The following is a 19363-nucleotide window of genomic DNA, read 5'->3' as shown; positions in this document are numbered from 1 at the left end:
TTTTTCCATAACTCTGGTCTTTTCCGCTGAACAGTCTCACGCAGACATCTCATAACTGTCACATAAAACTCTTTAATCACAGTTTGTCCCGCTGGAAGGAATTCTGAGTGCACAACACCACGATAATCGAAGAAAACAATGAGCAAGACCTTAGTTTTTCAGCGACTTTGGCATGGTTTTTTGGGTTTTGGTTCATTTTCGAAGCACCATTCCAAAGATTGTTGACCTGTTTACATGTCATACTCATACATCCATGTCTCATCACCAGTTATGATGCGTTTCATGAAGGTTGAGTCACTAGAGGCTCACAAAATCATGTCTTCAGCAACATCCCTGCGATGTGCTTTTTGCAGGAAATTCAGCTCCTTCGGAACAAGTCGTGCCACGATACTTTTCATGCCTAACACATCAGTCAAAATGTTGTGAACGGACAGGTGTGACATGCCAAGCTCACGAGCCATCTCTCTCAGACTCACACGCCAGTTTTCAAGCACCATTGTCCTGATTTTCCGACGTTTTCGTCAGTCGTCGACATGGAAGGTCGACCAGAACGGGGGAAATCAGCAACAACTTCTTTGCCTTCTTTGAAAGCCTTGTACCATGTATACACTTGTGTTTTCGACAGACACGAATCACCAAAGGCCATTTGTAGCATTTTCAATGATTCAACACACGACAGTCCATTGGCAACACAAAATTTCAAACAAATTCTTTGTTCGATATATGTCTCCATTCTGCAAATTGCAGGACATTTGTCAACACAACTAACGTAAACAGCTGCTGTGCACAAACTGATGGATAGATTACTCTAACCCTCTACGTGGTCATTCAGTACAGTGTTGCCATCCTACGGACAACATTAATTCTCGATACCTCCAATGTGGGACTTTTACCAGCCAAATTCTGGGTACTTTTTTTTTACTGAAGGTACATCACTTATACTTGGAAATGGGCACAATTTTCGTCACACACCCTCAATGTAGAGTGTTAATTAAGGACGTGTGACTACAAAAACCTTACAACACATGAAATATAAAATCTAAGGGTAAGCTACATCGTTTTAATATCCTTTCTGTAAAGTATAAGCTGGAATCAGTAAATAAATATTATCTGATATAGATATCACAGGTCCGTTGATACCAATTGCTTGAGCCTTACTTTTAGTCTTGCTAAGGAATTTCTTTCTGTACGATATTTTAGTTTATTTTTATGTGTTTTCTACTTCTCTGAGTATACTGTGATAATGAGAATCAATTTATAATCAATGATATAGAAGAAGGAACAAATGCAAAGAAACATGTACGCTTTCCCCAGGAGTAGAAGTTATGATTCATGGTTTTGTAAGGTAAAATGTTAACCACTTTGCCATAAATGCCAGCAGTTTTGCAATTTTTATCCCTTTGTTTTCTTCCACACAAAAAACAAATACCAAATTGAAAGGAAGCACAGGTCTTAAAAAAAAAGTTCTGAAATGTTAAAATTACTCAATTCCCTACAATATATCTCTTAGTTCTCCAACACTGTTGATAGTGCTGGTAATGATTTTCTTTAATTTAGTTGATCATTTTAATCTGTATCTCTACCATATTACTTACTGCTGATGCCACTCTATAGTGATCAGTACCCTGAGGAGATGTGTCATTTGCAAAGCTGTTTGCCACCACTGATTATTGTAATAATACAACTGTAATAATACAACAAAAACTAACACATTAAATTATTTTATGATAGCTGCAATTTGCTGAATATCTAATAACTTTAACAGGTTCCTTTTTCCCATGCATGCATCAATATACATAGGGGAAAAAAAAACAGATGCACATAGCTGAGGTCACTTTAAAGTTTTTGTACATATAATATTAAAAACAACTCACTCGTTCGTCCTTCCTTGTTTTCATCTTTCCATGATTCAAATGAATATGGTATAAGGGCGCCATTACAATCAAGGAATGACATTGTTAATATGGAGCCCCTTAACCGAAATATAGTTCCTGTGAAAACAGAAATATAGTTACTACAATATGTTAAAGAGAAAACCTACGGTGTGAAAAACATGGACGTCATATAAGAATATATTCTTCAAAATCTACATTACTGTTTTTATTGAGATTTAGCAATGTGAAATGTTAATATTCTGCAATATAAAATTTTAGAAAATAGTTATGCAGTTAATGGAAAATTACAATTAAAAGAATAAATCTATTGAACCATTCATTTGTCCAAACATTGGTTAAACACAATTTATAGCTACAGGTATTTTATTAATACCGATAAAATTGTTATATCACTAGATCAAATATATGAAAGTAAAACTTCACTGTATTTTCTTGCTACAGCATGTAAGTATCAATTGATGTTACTGCTTGAACTAGCAGCTGTCACTGTATTTAAGACTTACTATTTAGTCCTTTCTTGCTTCAATGCAACACTTACCAGAAGGAGAAATTATAACACGTTGGTTCAATCGAGATTCTCTTGGTGGAAGTGTAATCACTGACGTTATTACTGATCCCAAACTTGTGCCAATCCATAATGTAGGAATAGGAGATGAATCTTCAAAAATAATTTTAAAATTCACCATTACACACAATGCAATAATCTATATGTACCAGATGACAAAACAATAATGGTTAATATTTGTGTCTGGCAATTGTTGGATGATGCTGAAAGTGCACACAATACAATATTTGCAGGACTGAAATGGCTATAGTAAAACATGGTGGGTTACTTGGAAAAATATCAATATTTTTCTTCTTTCCAATATGCAAACAGATAGTATTACCATCATTTGTATTCAGAGCAAAAGTCTAAATAATAGTGTGGAAATGTATGGCTACTTGATTCTCTGAAGAAATTACTACCGTTTTTGTATATGTTTCTGTTTGTTGACATTTATGCATGCAAATATTTTGTGAAAATCTGCAAATAGACTTCATTTTGCCTTGGAGAGTCAAAAATATAATTTTCTGTGATGTCTCTGAGTACTAGTGGGTGTAGATTAATAATTTCAATTGTTGGAGGTATTTCAAATTACTTAAAACCAGGCCTAATCCGATAACACTTTGAACCAATATTGCTTGAATATTTTAGCAACTTACGCTCACTAAAAGAAGTATATTATACCTCTACCATGACAATACACCAGTTTATTGATAGAAGTGTTTGCAGATTTGCATATGTGGTAAAAATACTACAAAATAGCTAAAAATTGTTTTAAAAATGGATTATTTCACACAACTTTCAAACAAAAGGAATATAAATTGCATGTTTTGTATAAACCACAGGGCATAATGTTTCCACAGAAACATTATTCTGGATATTGCTGCGATTTGTGTTATGAATCTTTTGAGAGTTAGATTTGGCAGGAAAGTAGAAATTGGGTTCCTCTTTGCCAAACCAACATGTCCTGGTGACACAGAAATTTGGTTTCTCAGTTTTCTGATCTTCACCACTCCTACTCCTCTCTTTACCCTCTATTCCAACCCTACCCTTCTTCTTATACTCTCCATTACCAGTTCATTCCACCCACATCTTGTCCTTCTTCCAATACTTTTGCTGCCTTTCTGACAGTATTTATGGTTAAAATAATGTACCCCTTAATCTAAGCAAACTTTAAGCCTGCCAATTACTTTGTTTTACTTAAGTTATTTCATAAGGTGGAAATAGATCAATGATGTGACTACCTCAACTCTATTTACAACAAAATTGCAAATAGTTAAAGGCAGTGATGTGCACTGAGGAGTAGCTAGTCTAGCAGAGATATAGCAATCAATCTCACATCTCTAATTATCAAATCACAATATTTTTTGTCTTGTTGAAGCCACAGTTCATATGCAACACTTTGTTTTCACGTGCTTCTCGTCCCTCGGTGTGATCAGTGGGCAATTCTGGAAGGAGCTACTCTAGTTGGCTTTTCCTCCACCTCACCAGTTCCAGGTAGATACAGCCGCCGGAAGGGAAAGGGAAGATTTCCGCCTCTACCTCCCTTGGCCGCCTCGACCCCCGCTGCAATGGTTGAAAGGTCATGGTTTCAAGTACCCTAGCCTATCTCCTATAGGAACAGATAGGGGATTGATTTCCCCTAGATTCCTTTGTAAATCCTCCAAAGAACTCAGATGAAAATTTTTTTCAGTACTTACGTTCTCTGTATGTATAATATGGGATGTAGTTTAATTATTTATGAAATGGGAACTTATTATGTGCAGACAAAAATGTTATGGTTTCTTTTTTTTTTCAGATATGGAATATATAATGATTAAATAACAAATATTTGCTCATGCTCTCATTTTAGTCGTGTTTTATTTAAATATTCTAATCTCTTGGCCTCCAATAAAAAATGGGTACACTAAACAGTCGTAAATACGGATGTATTTATTTGGACAAGAGAACACACATTCTTATTGTTGTTGGTTTGGTTTATTTTACTTGGCTTGTCCGTCACATTTGGTTATCGCAAAAATGAGGATGAGTGGTGATATGATGAAATTCATGAAGGGAGCTAACAAAGAACAATCCAGGCTGGGATTTGAACCCGTGACGAGCATGCATTCTTGTTTGTATGTGTTGTACTCTACAGTGAATAATGAAATAATTTGGAATTAAAAATTTATCCCAGAACTAAAAAAAACCAAATGAATATAATTGAAGAAACTACAAAAAAGTGTGTTTTGTTACCTGTTTATCCGCTATAACATATTGAATCTTTGCAACCTCCCACTTTTTCTAGATGTATAGATTTAATCATGATAAGTTGCTAATGAGCTTATGGAAGTCATGTGGGACAATTAATTATAAAGAGATTTCTCTGAACTCCTGATTACACAGTGCCCTGCAGATCCAATAGGAGGAAATTTTGTATTTATTTTTCTTTAGCCTAGCTCTTCCATCATTTCACCTAACTTCTGACATGACGATAAACGTTGATTAAATTAAATGGGTGAAGAGTGGATACAAAGAAACACTCATCAACAGAGTGCAATTTTTTATCAAAAAACGTGAATCATATACAAAGATGGTGTTTCAAAAATCCAATTGAAAATTACCACTGAGGAAAAATGCAGTTTGCTTTACCGATACTCACGTATCCGAATGGTTAGCGCTTTCCTCTTGTCTTTGTTGTTGGCCGACCTCCATGGGGGACTGCAAGTGGTCCTGGATTGGTACCCCGGTGGAGGCACATAGTGGTTCGGATCCCACTTTGAACTGTAGGTCCAGTCCAGATTAACCTTTCTGTGCATAACGTGGACTTAAAACACCAAATTAATCAACAAATCAACCAACCGTGGAGAAGTGGTTATCACAGCGTGCTATGACACTAGGTGTTCTGGGTTCAAAGCCAGACCTGGGCATGGGTGATCTTAGTGTTTGTCCCTTCATTAACATTATCGTATCATCTTCACAATTAACCAAATGTGACAAAAAGTGACACTAAATAACAAAAATCAAATCAAATCATTAATTGTTTGATTTGGTTATTTTACTTCACTTTTCCACCACTTTTGGCTAATCGCGAAGATGATATGATAAAATTGATGAAGGAACACACACAAAGAACACCCATGGCCAAGCTGGGATTCGAACCCGGGATATCTGGCTTAGTAGTCAAATCAAATGGTTTTTGATTTTCGAAAGGTGGTGGGAGTTACGTGTACTTTTTTTTAGTAGTCATTCCTCATTTTGGAATCTTTTCCTGTCTTTGATGTTCTTTTTTACGAATACTGGGTCCTAAAGGGGGAGGGGGAGGGGTATGACCCACCAACCCCCCTTGGGCATGTCACTGATTGCTACTCCAAGTGTCAACGTCACCACGCGTCACTGGTTAAAGTTCAAAATCAAACCACATGCCAACATTTTCACACACAGTTCATATTTAACACGTTAAAAAGGGTTGAAAAGTACTCACATAAGTTAAAATATGGAAGTAGCTTCCCTATTTGTTTCTTCTATGTCTGGCTGGCAACTCATATGACTACCTTTTTTAAACAACCGGCAGTTACAGTGTAGCATTGTTTCCAAGACACCTGACAAATTTTGAACATCTATTTCAATAATCTCTTTACCTTTTACCACATTTTAGACCAAATCTTGTCCAACCACATGATGCGGTGAAAACTGGAAGAATGTAAAGATTGATGTGGTTATTTTACATTGCTTTTCTTCCACTTTTGACTAATCATGACAATAAAGATTAGTTATGATATGGTGAAGGGACACTCACAAAGAACACCCACGTTAACGCTAGGATGATTCAAACCGACCCCTTCGCCATAGCATGCTGTGCTAACCACTTCAACCATGGACGTTGGCTTGAAAAATGTAAAGGTAAGAGCCAAAAGTGAACACTGCTTGTGTGGAAATTTCAAACTTGTGCAGAGGCTGACTTGATCATATCAATATTTGAAGTAACATATTAAATATACTCACCTGATTTCTTTGTGTAAGTATCAGCAAAGGACAGGCACTGTATACCTTCAGCACTAATATTCTCTAAACTGGACATACTAGAACTTCTAGATCTTGAAAATGAGCTATCAAGTTTGTCTAAAAAAAATGACAAGAGTAAAATATTAGAATGTGAACTTTGAATGACACACACACTGAATTCGTAAGCAAGTCATGCACTGCTAGCAAGCTGCCTCAAGCCAGTTCAACATTAATCAAACCATTGTATTGAAAAGGTATTATTTTCATTAAAAATTGCTTCCAAATATTTTATTCATTTTTTTTGACAGCACCAACATATGTAAAAATGCCTCTAGTACAGACCGCAGATTTCAATGCTAAACAATACAAACAGTATAAAAATATTGATAAGTATTTTTCTTTACACCCTTTACTTAATTTAACATGGCAATTGGAAACTATTTTTCAATTTGCTATTAAAATAGGCTTACTATTTTACATCACTGCATTAACCACATCTTGCAATCAAGGGGTCTCTGGCTCACATCTGGTGGAGGTACAGTGCGGATTCCACTTTAAAATGTAGATCCAGTCCAGATTAGCTTAGCTGCTCAAAAAATTGACTTGAAATAAACTTTGACTAACCACTAATAGGTTTACACTACCGATTACACTGTTGCTTTTATTGCAATTTATTATGAACCAAATACCCTGACTTTGCAGGTACTTTGAAATAACTTTTCATGCCACTTGATTATATTTAACAAGTAAAAGGACTTTGCTTTGCCTGTTAATTAAATGATCAAGTTTATCCAACATTATTGAAAATAAATGATGAAAAGTAAGATAACTTTTTATATTAAATATCCTCCTCCAAAAAAGAAGAAAAAAAAAACATTGGGAGGAAAGAGTGAAATCTTATTTCAGTTCTCAATCTTGGCAAGCAAAAAAGTCATTTAATTTCCACGACTTTTCTACATTTTACAGGACAGTAGGAAACCCTACACACCGATATTTCCATGAATAGTGTAACTAGCTTTATTCCAGAACAAAAATATTGAACTCCATGCATACCAACCCTTCCATGGTCAGTCTTTGCCACATAACAGGAGCCTCCTACTTCTATCAAGTAGTTTCCTAATTGTTCTCATGATAGATTAGCATGAAAATTTTGAGGTTTACACAAGGACCCTTCACACCAGAGGAGGAGTACTAAACTATTTGACTATGTACAAACCTAATTTCTATCTAAAGAATGTAATTAATTGATAACTACTATTCTTTTCAAAATAATATTGCTCACACGCATGAATATATATAATATATATTCTTCTGTATCAGTAAAATCCTATCATTTCTTCTACGAAATAGGTTACTTACTCACAATAATAATTTTTCCATCTTCTTTATTTTAGTTAGGTTATGACACATAGCTTTACTGATAAGTATTTTAAATGAGTTGCTGTTTTTAAGTCCACTTTATGCACAGTAAGGCTAATCGGGACTGGACCTAGTTTAAAGTGATCCGAACCACTTGTGCCTCCACCGGGTATCGAACCTGGGACCCATTGATTACAAGGCAATGACGCTACCACTGCGCTATGGGGGAGGCCCAATAAGTATTTTAAAATAATATTCATCCATTTGAAATTCACTCCAGAATCCTTTGCAGAAGAAGTTGATTGCAGTTTCTAATCACTTACAAGATTTGTGATGTTGAATTAAACAGTTGCTTTATTTTTAATTTCTTTATTTATGATGTAAAGAAGTGGGAAAACTAATTCATACAACTTTCGTGTAAAAAAAAATGTTGCATAGAACTAACTAGATAGTCAAATATTTTTCTGTTGAGATCTATAAATCACAAGTATATAACATGCTCATTAATAAGAAAAGGGTACATTATATTTATCATGTCATGGATATTTGGAGTGGTATTTATTATCTTTGCATATTTATTTTGACTGCATAATGAAAAATATGTATCAGTTAGTTCTATACATAATTTTGTTTACTCTTTGTACTGTTTGTCATTGGCATCAGAAATTGCTTCTGAGGCAATAGTTAAAAGAACACACTAAAATTTATTAAATGCAATGAAATGTGTACTGCTTCAATGTCACTAAGGGCAGGTTCCAAACATCTTGCAACATATGATATTTTAATTATGTAAAGACATTTTTGATGACTGAATAATGAGATTTGAAGGTAACCAGTAACCATGCAAACAAGTGATACTTACTGTATGCATACACTAAGTACTTAATGTTTCAGTAATTCTACTATTACTGGGCAAAAGATACAGTTACTCAATATAAGTTACAGTATAGAATGGAGATAACACAAAGACTAAAGTTTTTGCCTTTTTACACATAACACATCTACTGATCTACATACAAAATCATAACTGCAGGATTTTGTCAAATGTATTAGTGAATAATATATACTTCAGCCCATTCACAATGAAATTATATTATCAAATTATATGTCAAGGACAGTAGTAAATCCAATGCACACTGCACATTCCTTTAGCACAATACAGAACCGCAGTGGAATATTATTTTTACAAATACAAACCAATAGTAAAATGTCATATAATTAAAAAATAATTATATGGTGTATATTCTTGAGCACTAACAAACACTCACCCACCTTCACCTAAGCATGAGTGAATTTATTTTCGGAAAGACATGCCATTGTGAAAATTAAATTACCATGTCTGAATTTTTCCACATTTCGTAATGAAATTTGACACAATTTTTCACTCTTATTCAATTGGGTGTTGTTACCATTTACTCTGTGTAGTGCATTTTGATCTGTCCATTTCAATATTTCGGATAAGAAAATACATGATCTGCAACTAACCCACTAGATACAAATTTTCTGTAAATGTGCTCCAATTAGAAAATTATTAATCCTTTCATTGACATATGTGCTAGTATATTTTGGTCAACATGCTTGGCAGTGATTTAACTTATAGTTATTCTTCTAATATATGGCATTCAGTGATATCCAAGTGCAACTCATAGATGCCATAACCATCTCCATAGTGCATCCAATGTGCTAATAATGCATCTCTAATGCAATAAAGGAAGGAAAGAATATGAAAAGGGGTAATTTCTACATTTGACACAAGGTTTTTAACACAAATGTGGATGTTGAAGAAAATTCTTGAAAATTGTTCAATGTTCATGTTCAATACATGCTTTCACCTGCTATCAAACCCGGAACCTCTTGTTCACAAGGTGAAGACGTTACCACTGCACTATCAGTGAGCCCTCTGGAAAATTGTGTGTGTGTGTGTGTTACTTTATATTATTATTACTCATGTAAAGAGTATGCAAACAAATTCCATGGCTCAAACAGTTCACTGAGGACCAAACCTCCTAAGTGGCTTTTCGTTGTATTTCACTTATATAAAATAGGATGGAAGAAAACTGTTGAGTTACACTTGGATGTTAAATGGAAAATAGCTATATGTATCACATTGTATGAGGGCATGTCACAGATACAAGTTGAGGAAATTATGTTGGGAAGTAGTAATACTTGTATTTCAAATAAAGTCGCCAAAAGTATCGAGTTATATGTCTCGCTGATTAACAAAGCTGGTGAGTCACACTTACAGTTCATTGGTTCTTGCTCCTGCAGCCCTTCAACTCACCAAAAATGTGAATTTCGTAAGGTAAAAGATTTTGGCTGTAGGTAGAGTGAAACAGGGCTGTCCCCTTGTAATATTGCAGCATTTCCCACTCAACAAGAAGTATTGGCATTTGTTTTTGATTCCCCTGCACAGGTGTTAAGGTAGCACAATAGCAGTCAGCTTTGACAGTTATGCCACTGAATCAACATTCAGCTGCTGATCGTGTCTACTCAGTGCATCCATTATGGATTACATGTGTGGCATTCACACATAAAATGTAAGGTACTAGACATGCAATTGGATTAAAATATTCATAATGAACTGATTTCATAGAATTTATCAAGTACTGTGTGGAGTCTGCTGACAAATGAAAAAAAATGAGTATGATGACATTTTCATTAATGAAAATGTGTTACACATGGGACATTTTAAAACTGGAATAAAATTTGATTTTATTAGTCTCTGAAGCATATAGGCTACAGATGCCAATAATGTTTTTTTCTGAAATATGCAAATTATATGCATTCACACACATTTAAACCTTAATGGAATGGAAAACTATAATAATTTTCAGATTGATTCATTTTGTTATTTACATGGGGTTACACCACTTTTCATGGAATGCCCCTAATGTTTCAGGTCTATTCTGAAGCATCTGCTTCTCACTTTACTGTGCTCAACGACATAAAATGCTCACCATAAATTGTAGCCACAGTGGCGTAGCAACATAACATGAGGGCCTGGGTGAGATTAGAATGAGAGGCACCTATCCGTTCTTTAAATTTGAAATCTCAATGTGAATCGATACAAAATCTTCACGGATACGTCAGCAGATTATCATATTTAAATAATAATAATAAATTACTGATGAAAATTATACTAAATTTTAATAATATGCAATGGAGAAATTTACACTTGGCAGAGGTATATTGTTGTAACACATTGCTGTAATTTTTTTTAAAACCAAAGTAATAGTAATAGTATGTTTTTAAAGATATTCTTCAGACACTAAGACATAACTGAAATATCCTTAAATATGTTAAACTTTCTTTTAAAAAAATCAGAAATGCAAATACGAATCTTGAAACATAACCTATATTATTTTCAACGAGTTTTTCCGTTTCCTAATTTCAAAATTTGAAGGACGTAAATATCACAAACCATGGCGTTAAAAGAAAATTTCGAAGTACACATATAAAATGTTGGCGCTTGGTAATGTGTGGGGTGGGGGTAGGGGGGAAGGGGGAGAGCTCCAAACCACAATCCTGCCTAGGGTGCCCAAGTATCTAGCTAGGAAGCTGGCTCTTCCACACAATCTGTTTCAATATCAACAAATCTTGAAATGATAGTTACCTGGTTCATAGATATGGAATCTTTGGTACAATCAATTGGTACAGCTAATTTGACTTTTGTTTTAGATATAGCCATTTTGACTGTTGCACATTAATTGTACCAGATAATTTTGAATTTCAGGAATTAGATGATAATTGTGAATCTTGTTTTGTTGTATTCTGCAGTGTTCTTGTAGCACTAAATATTTGACGCAGTGGTGTAATAATAGTCTCCCACACCTGCAAGAATCAAATTTGGGTCTTCTATGTGCAGTCAGATTCTTCCAAAAAATGTGATTACTTTGAATGGCTGGTTGGAGCTAAACTCACATTATTAATTATATAAATTGAACCTGTACCTGTGAAATTTCAGAGATTACAACTTATCTTTCTTTGACATTTGTGCGTTCAAAAGAAGAGAAGACAAATATTTACTCCCCTGCCCCTCTTAACAGAAAGCTGACTTCTGGACTGCGAATGACACTTTCACTTGACATCATCATTACATCTTGCCCTTTCATGTTCAACTGAGAATTTTGAGTCCGCTAAATTTGGTCTGAATCATACTACGCTACACTAGCTTCCAGGAGTTCTTAGCAAGTTTCAATTTCAAGAAAGATAGTTCTTCTATCGTGACTGTTACTGGAAGAGTAAGAAACAAACAGAAGGCGGTACAGGGTATGGAGAACAAGAATTATCAAGGAAAAGAAACTTTGCCAAAATTCTTGTGGATGCTGTTGAGATAATTTCAGATATAAGCACATTCCTGAAACGTAGAACTTGATCAGGAAATTCGGAGGATAAATCATCTTCATTCTCGCAACAGAGGACAATCATTGCATCTGAAGCTGTACGAAGGAAGGAAGAACTGCTATTATTATCCATTCTTGAGTTGAAAACAACTCTGCATTTAAATGCCTTACACCTTGCTCTGTGGGAGTTGGAGGCACTTTATTGTTAACATATTAAAGTCAGGAGGTCAAGAGAAAGAGAAAGAAGAAGTGCTTTTTGTTCAAGAAAAGAATAAATTGATAAAAATGTCCAAACAAAGTTATTGTCAATTTTTGAGTAAATGTTTGATATGAGAAATATGACAATTCATAGACCCTTAGCCTTAGGGCCTACCCACCTGTATGTTACGCCTCTGATTTGACATATCCATTCAAATTATAACGTTAAACTAGAATATAAAGCCAGATAAAACAATGTTTTAATTTTATTGTCCACAAAAAATAGCCAATCCATCTATTTTTCTCTTCTATTTATTACATTTTTCATATCAACCCCATGAGATGCTTCACGCATGAGAACCAGGGCAGTCGCCCACTTCACCACCCCTTGCTACGCCACTGTGTAGAAATAAGGAGATAAATAGTGTGTTGCAAAATACATTCAGCCATGCAAAATCTAACCACAACTCCTATTCCACAGTCAACCTCACACCTGGCAGATAATGATACCCTACAGACATGTAGCAGGTTCAGTGCACCGACCAATTAGCTGGCGAGAAGATACACTCTGTCACTTGACTTGCCCTTATATACGTATTATTGTATTCATAGAATGCCTTTAAAAATATACATCCTTTGTTGAGAATCAGCTTAGGTAAACTTAAGTTTGTTGCGTATGTTTGAGACTGTGTGTGAGATTCATTGTAAATGGGCTATTTGTATCTCTGCAGGCATTTCTAATTGATAAAAAACATAAGTCTATCATCTTCCTTCTCACTCTTCTGTAACAAAAGAACAGCACAGTGTATTTACGCAGGAAAAAAAACCCTCTTACTTCAAATAACATTGTTAACAAGATGTTTACCTGCATTTTGGTAATCAGAAAAAAAAATCTTTAAACACTGAGTTATAAATGTTACTTTAAATATACTAGTTACATTTTCTAGTTTAATTTTAAGCAGTACAAACATCATTCCTTTACTACATCATATAAAACAAAGAAATTTTAACTCCATGCAAAAAAATAACTTATGCTTTCCACCAAAATAAATAAAAGCTTTGGATAAACACCAAATGTTGCACAAATAGTACAGGCACAGACACTTTCGGGTTGTAAGAATCCCATTGAAAGTCAAAAGAATCGTTACAACGCAGAAGTGTCCATGACTGTACATATTTCAGTCTCCAGAACATAATGATGTTTTGAATGATCAATCCTCAACTCTAAATTTTCAATATTTTTTTTTTAAATAGATAACAATTTAAACCAAATCATAAGCTGTCCTTTATATTAAATTATGAAAATTATATCAAGATGTATTATCCAGTTACCTAAGTTAAGATGGAATTGATGAAAAAATACTACTGAAAATTTTTATTGAATAATTATTTTTTCATTAAGTGTTATATTATCTACATGTCTTAATTATTTTCCCAACTGATCACAATGCGAGGAGTGACTGTAAAGGTACTTAATAATCATCATTATGTTCAGACTTATTTTTTTGACATTTGACTATGTTCTAATGATAATAATAATGCTGTTGTACAATCTAACAGATGAAAACATGAGGAATACACCTCCGTTCCACTTATCACATGTACAAACTTGAAGAACCAAGCTAACTACATAAGGTGGAAAACATTCCTCTACATTACAAATCAACGGGCAGCACCATGACAGCATACCAAGCAGTAGCGACCACGGGCAAACAGCAAAAAATGATTTGTTTTTAGCATACCATTGATGTGCAGATGAATTGTTAATTATGACTCTGGTAAATGGGTGTTACATGAAAGTCAAAGTGAAAGTTTAACAGAGAAAGGTAGGTGCAACAGAATAAGTTTTCATGCACTGTAATTGTAAGGCAAATCATTCATGCATTTAGTAAAAAGTTAGTAAAAAATATACAAGTTACAAAGAGATAAAGAGAAAAAGTCATAGCAGTTCGGGGTCAAATACAGATCTGGCAGTACAAACAGAACATGGAGCCCCACCGCAATTCATGTTATTATAATCAACCCAAAATTTCCCTTAAAAATCCCTTTTCTATATATCTATTATATATAAAATCACACACACTTAACAACATATTTTGATGATGGCTATTAGTATCTTTTTGATAGGATTTGGCTTCGTTTTTTACTTACTGGAAAAAACAAACAGTTGCTTGAACCTTGAACAAACATACTTGATACATAACTTTATTAGCATTACTCACTGTAAAAGATACACCTTTCTTGAATTCCATTTCTATTGATGAGAGAGATTGAATGAAACAGTATGAAGATAAAAATCTAATTATAATTTTTCTTCCTAAGAATGGTGATCCCCAACTAAATGTTATTTATTATGGACTACCAGACTTAGAAGAAAGAGACAGATTTACACAGGCATGTAAACAAAGGACAGACTTGAGTATAGTTTCAAAATCAGCACAACTACCATTAATGATCAACACAGCGCATAGCATCTGAATGTGTTACACAATAGACAAGGGCACAAAGTCTGATGTTCTACAGAAAATTCTTTGTGAATACTGACAACTATTTTTTATATATATGTGGAAGAAACAGTATTTCACAATTTACAGTGAAGTTTTGGATAGTATGTCACCTATTTCTACCTCATGCTAACGAAAGGAGGTGCTAATACTAAGCAAATTAATGTTTTCAATGTGAGTAACTACAAAACACAAATGCTTTCATCAAACACAGAAAGTGAATTACTTATAATTAAGCATATATTTAAAGAAAACAAATTACCAACATAATACTCGTCAATAAAAAGTCAATCAAAATAATATTTAAATTTACTTTTCTTTATTCTTAATTTTATAAGACATTTATTGCTATTACTTCTTCCACTGAATTTTGTACAACAGCAAAATATTTACTGGCTACAGAACTATTCTAGGAAATTACATAAATGCCTTTTTAAAAAGATAGGCGAGACATGAGACAAAACAATGACAAAATACAAAAAAGTACTTTTTTAAAAAAAAAACTTTTCAACAAACAAGAAAGTGAAAATAAAAGAAAATCCAATTTACAAACAAGTACTCTCTACATGAAAAAGAAAAATCTACTTGCACCTGACAGTAATGGAAAAAATACTGAATAAATAATGGGTGACAATACTACCAAAACTGCAATATTGCCGGCTTAATAGAAGATTGTGAGAGCGAGAATCACATGCCCGCAACAAGCCACCACTGCCACCGAAACCGCCAGCTGACCCAGGCCCCGAACCTATTGACCCCTCCTCAGAGGAAGTAGTACTGAAACACTTCTGTAGCTTCCGGGTACCTTGAGACTTAGACCTCTTCACAGGTTCAGGCCTGCGTGGAGAATTAGTGCTGCCACCTACATTCTGTTTGCCCGCAGTCGGTGACACACACACACCATTTATCTACAGGAGTGCAAGGGCAGGATGTTTCAGTTAGTACAGCAGCCATTAATTTATTAATCACAGATTATGTTTTACAGGGCAATTACCATTTATATATAAATATAATGTACAAAGAAGATTAAAAAAAGGCTGTAAAAGAACATTGCCAATATTGATGTATGCAAGTGATTAGGGGCTAATTAATAAAAGAAACTGCAGGTGCAAGCTAACTTCAAAATAACCTTCTAATCCCTAGTGTAGATAAATCAGGTGTTGTAATATAAACCTATTTGTTCTCATTCATATTCATATTTAATACCTTGCACAAGTGTTTTTTCTTTAATTTTGTTATTTAGCATCAGTTTTCTGCTACTTTGGGTAATCACATCAATGAGGATAAGTGACGACATGAAATTCATGAAGGGACACTCACAAATAACACCTATGCCCAGGCTGGGGTTTGAACATGGGACCCCTGGAATCATAGGGCACTGTGCTAACCACGGAAGTTGGCTTCACATTAATGGTAACATTTATTCGCAGCAATTCTGTAAGTAATTTGCAAGTGAGTGCGCCATTCTGTCAATTCTAATTGTTTTCCATAAAATAAATTTCTAATACACATCTTTTTCTTCTATGGTCAAAGTCATCAGAGACCTGCATTTAAATAAGCAGGTTCTTCATTAAATCAATCATCAGTATTGCTAAATTTTATACTGTCACTTTATTGGTATTAATAGAAATTTCGTATCAGTTCATAACTGAAAGTGAGTTTCCGGACAAAGGTATTCACAGCTTACAACAGCCATTCTAACTCACAGTTAGTACCATTGAATGTCTGTCGGTGCAGGTAGGAGTCTTACAACTCAAAGGTGATGAGAAGGAAATTCCACAGGTAAAATGTCCAGTCACTTCCAGAGTGAGTGAGGGGTGATTGCGGAATATGAACAGAACAAAAAGACAAAGTAATTGGAAAGAGGCCAGATTAGATCAGAGTAGAGCTGGAGAGGATCGAGAGGAGAGGGAGAGAGGTTTGAGACTCTACATGCCAAGGGCGGCGCCAGAAATTTTCGACCGGGTGGGCAGAAGCTGTATATTGATAGATTAGGGTGGGCAGGTATAAATATATATATATATATATATGCATGCATGTAAGACACATATATGTACGACATATATGCATATGTATCCTCTTCTCTCTTACACTCCCGATTTCTCTTCACTTCCTTTCCCTTTCCTTTTCATCTTTTCTGTTTTACTCCCTAATGCCTTCTTATATATTTCTTTCTTAAATTTGTTACCTCTTTCTCCCTTTCACTGTCTCTCGTTCCATTCTTCAAATGTTTCAAATGTGTGAGTGTTTGGTGTCTTTGCTCTTTCCTTTCTAATCTATTCTCGCATCTTGTTCCACTCTTCTTTGTCTCCGATGGACACGCTTATTTCAAGGAAGCGTTTGTGTGTCAATGTAGTGAAATAAATGTGAACTGGTTGCATCGCATTTTGTCCTTCAAGTGCAAAACTACAAGACACATACCTACTCTACTTTATTTATTTCTTTATTGAACTCAACAGGTACATACCTAATTACAGAACCCATATGAAGGATACATAGTGAATACAATTACATATATTTCTGTACCTATTAGGCGACAGTGATAGGAGTTTAAATTAAATGCATGTTCCTGATCATATTATTTTCATCATATGAGTTTTTGACTGAAACTTGGGGGTTAATGATAACTTTTCTTGGCTTACAAAGAACTGACAAATGTATCTGAATGTTTGCAGTAACGGCTATCGGGTGCCAAAACTTTGGGGCAAGGACAGTTTACTTTCTCTGTAGAAAAGTCTTAGCAGGGCATAGTGTGAGTGCAACAAGTGGCAATATGTGGTGGGGGTAACTCCCCCCCTCGCTCCTCCTCATTTCCACCACTGGATATTTGAATTAAAATTAAATCTTATTGGAAACCTTTTCGAAAGCGCTCAAATGTCAACCTCTATCCTGCGCAGTATACCCTGGAAACTTTAATCTTGCAGGCGAACGAGTCTCTGGTGCCTGGAACCACAGTCAAAATAATAATTTGTTGGGGGCTGTATTTTCAATGTATGCGTGTATTTGTTTTCCCACGTTCCTCACTTTCATCAAGTCACCATTGAACCTCATTGTTGCCATTAGCCAAAATTAGCAGAAAAGTGACTTAACATAGAACAATTCAGTCGAATCAGCAACAACTTACTCTTCCAAAAGTGGAGTTTCATTAGTTCATGCCACTTCGAATGTTGAGGTGGTAGTTACAATTTCACAGTGTTTTATTGTTGGATGAAGGCAGCTAACTCCGTGAACAATAACGTTGTTTTCCGAAAGTATCAAATATTTATCTCTGGCCATACACGCTCTTAAACGAACGCATCTTTTATGGTGATAATACGTATAACACATTCCCTGTGAGTTCTTTCTGCATATTTTTTCCTCCAATGGCATTACGTTGTCTCCTTATAATGAAGAGGTTCTGGCTTCTACTGCCACCTCCCCTGGTGGAAGCACAATGCACACTGGTTCGGACTCCACTTTAAACTGTAGGATTAGTCCCGATTAGCCTATCTGAGCATAAAATTCGACTTAAAAACAAATAAACAAAATTTTCTTATGGATACTTCGTGACATACCTTTCCTTCTTTACTTCATCTGCATCTACAGATTCTGTTGACCTTTTCGACTAAACCTCTGATGCATCCAAAGTTTAAACCATTCTCATCGTGATTGATTAGTTCTCTGACGCTCTCAAAACAAAGCTTTCCTTCCAACCCCTTCTTCTTTTAATTCTACGTAAGTCAATCACAAGAAAAATCGCATGATTACGTAACTGATAGGCAAAATTTATGTGTGGAACTAGGATTTCTAAATAGAATTAGCCACCCATTATCAATTCAATAATTCTGTTGCTTTTTCCAAATCCACATAACTGTTACATCAAAATTAATATACCTCGGTATTATAGTCATTATTGTGATTGCTTCTTATTTGTATTTATTAGTAGAATGAACACAAAGTTGTTATTTTGTATACCAAGAAGATATTTGAAAATGACAGGTATGTAAAATATAAATATAAAATTTTCAATGTAGACGTAATCAAAAAGTCAAAATAATTTATTGTGTTGCTGGAGGAAGCAACACTGAGGGCTTTTATTTGTTTATTTAGAGATTATTTTAATCATACGCAGGCCGGGATTTATATATGTGAAGGCCCGGAGCTTACAACACCAAGACCCCACCCCAATCCCCTCCACAGTTTCAGTTATAACTTTTCGCCAAAGCTACATGAGGTGGTTAGTTGTACGTATTTCTACAATTTTTTATCAAATCCAAAGTACATAATTTTTTCTTTATGTGGTACTTTTCAAAGCAGTTTTTTTCCCCAGTGAAGGACCAGAGCTGCAGCCCTCAAGCTCACCCTAAACCCTGATCTCATTTTGACCATACCATGCATAATTTTGCGCCTCCTAAGCCCACTAGCTGCTTCTAATCATAGAAGAATTCAATTGGTCACAGTTTTCTTGTTTCTAGATCTTTAGTAATTCCTCTTGCTTTCTAATGACAAAAGTTAAATGAGGTTTTTATGGGATGATGATATGTGAACATTTCTAGT

At 34.8% G+C, this 19363-nt stretch overlaps 1 protein-coding gene across 5 annotated transcripts in view; it reads right to left on the bottom strand.

The window, feature by feature from the left end:
• The window catches only part of Tomosyn (syntaxin-binding protein tomosyn), a 476384-nt gene that overhangs the window by 33178 nt on the left and 423843 nt on the right, over positions 1 to 19363 (bottom strand). For 4 of the 5 annotated variants that reach the window (XM_083123931.1, XM_083123933.1, XM_083123932.1 and 1 more), the window contains 3 exons: positions 6424 to 6540; positions 2434 to 2553; positions 1875 to 1991 (listed from right to left, as the gene is read on the bottom strand). In XM_083123931.1, coding sequence (XP_082980057.1) covers positions 1875 to 1991; positions 2434 to 2553; positions 6424 to 6540 — 354 coding nt within the window. Of the gene's footprint in view, positions 1 to 1874; positions 1992 to 2433; positions 2554 to 6423; positions 6541 to 15632; positions 15736 to 19363 lie in introns of all 5 variants that reach the window. The other variant, XM_083123935.1, reaches the window with a different exon arrangement.

The sequence above is a fragment of the Lepisma saccharinum genome, chromosome 6, assembly GCF_977018435.1.
Source record: "Lepisma saccharinum chromosome 6, izLepSacc3.1, whole genome shotgun sequence".
Taxonomy (NCBI): domain Eukaryota; kingdom Metazoa; phylum Arthropoda; class Insecta; order Zygentoma; family Lepismatidae; genus Lepisma; species Lepisma saccharinum.
The sequence above is the reverse complement of the archived record's forward strand: the minus strand, read 5'-3'. Positions and strand labels throughout refer to the sequence as shown.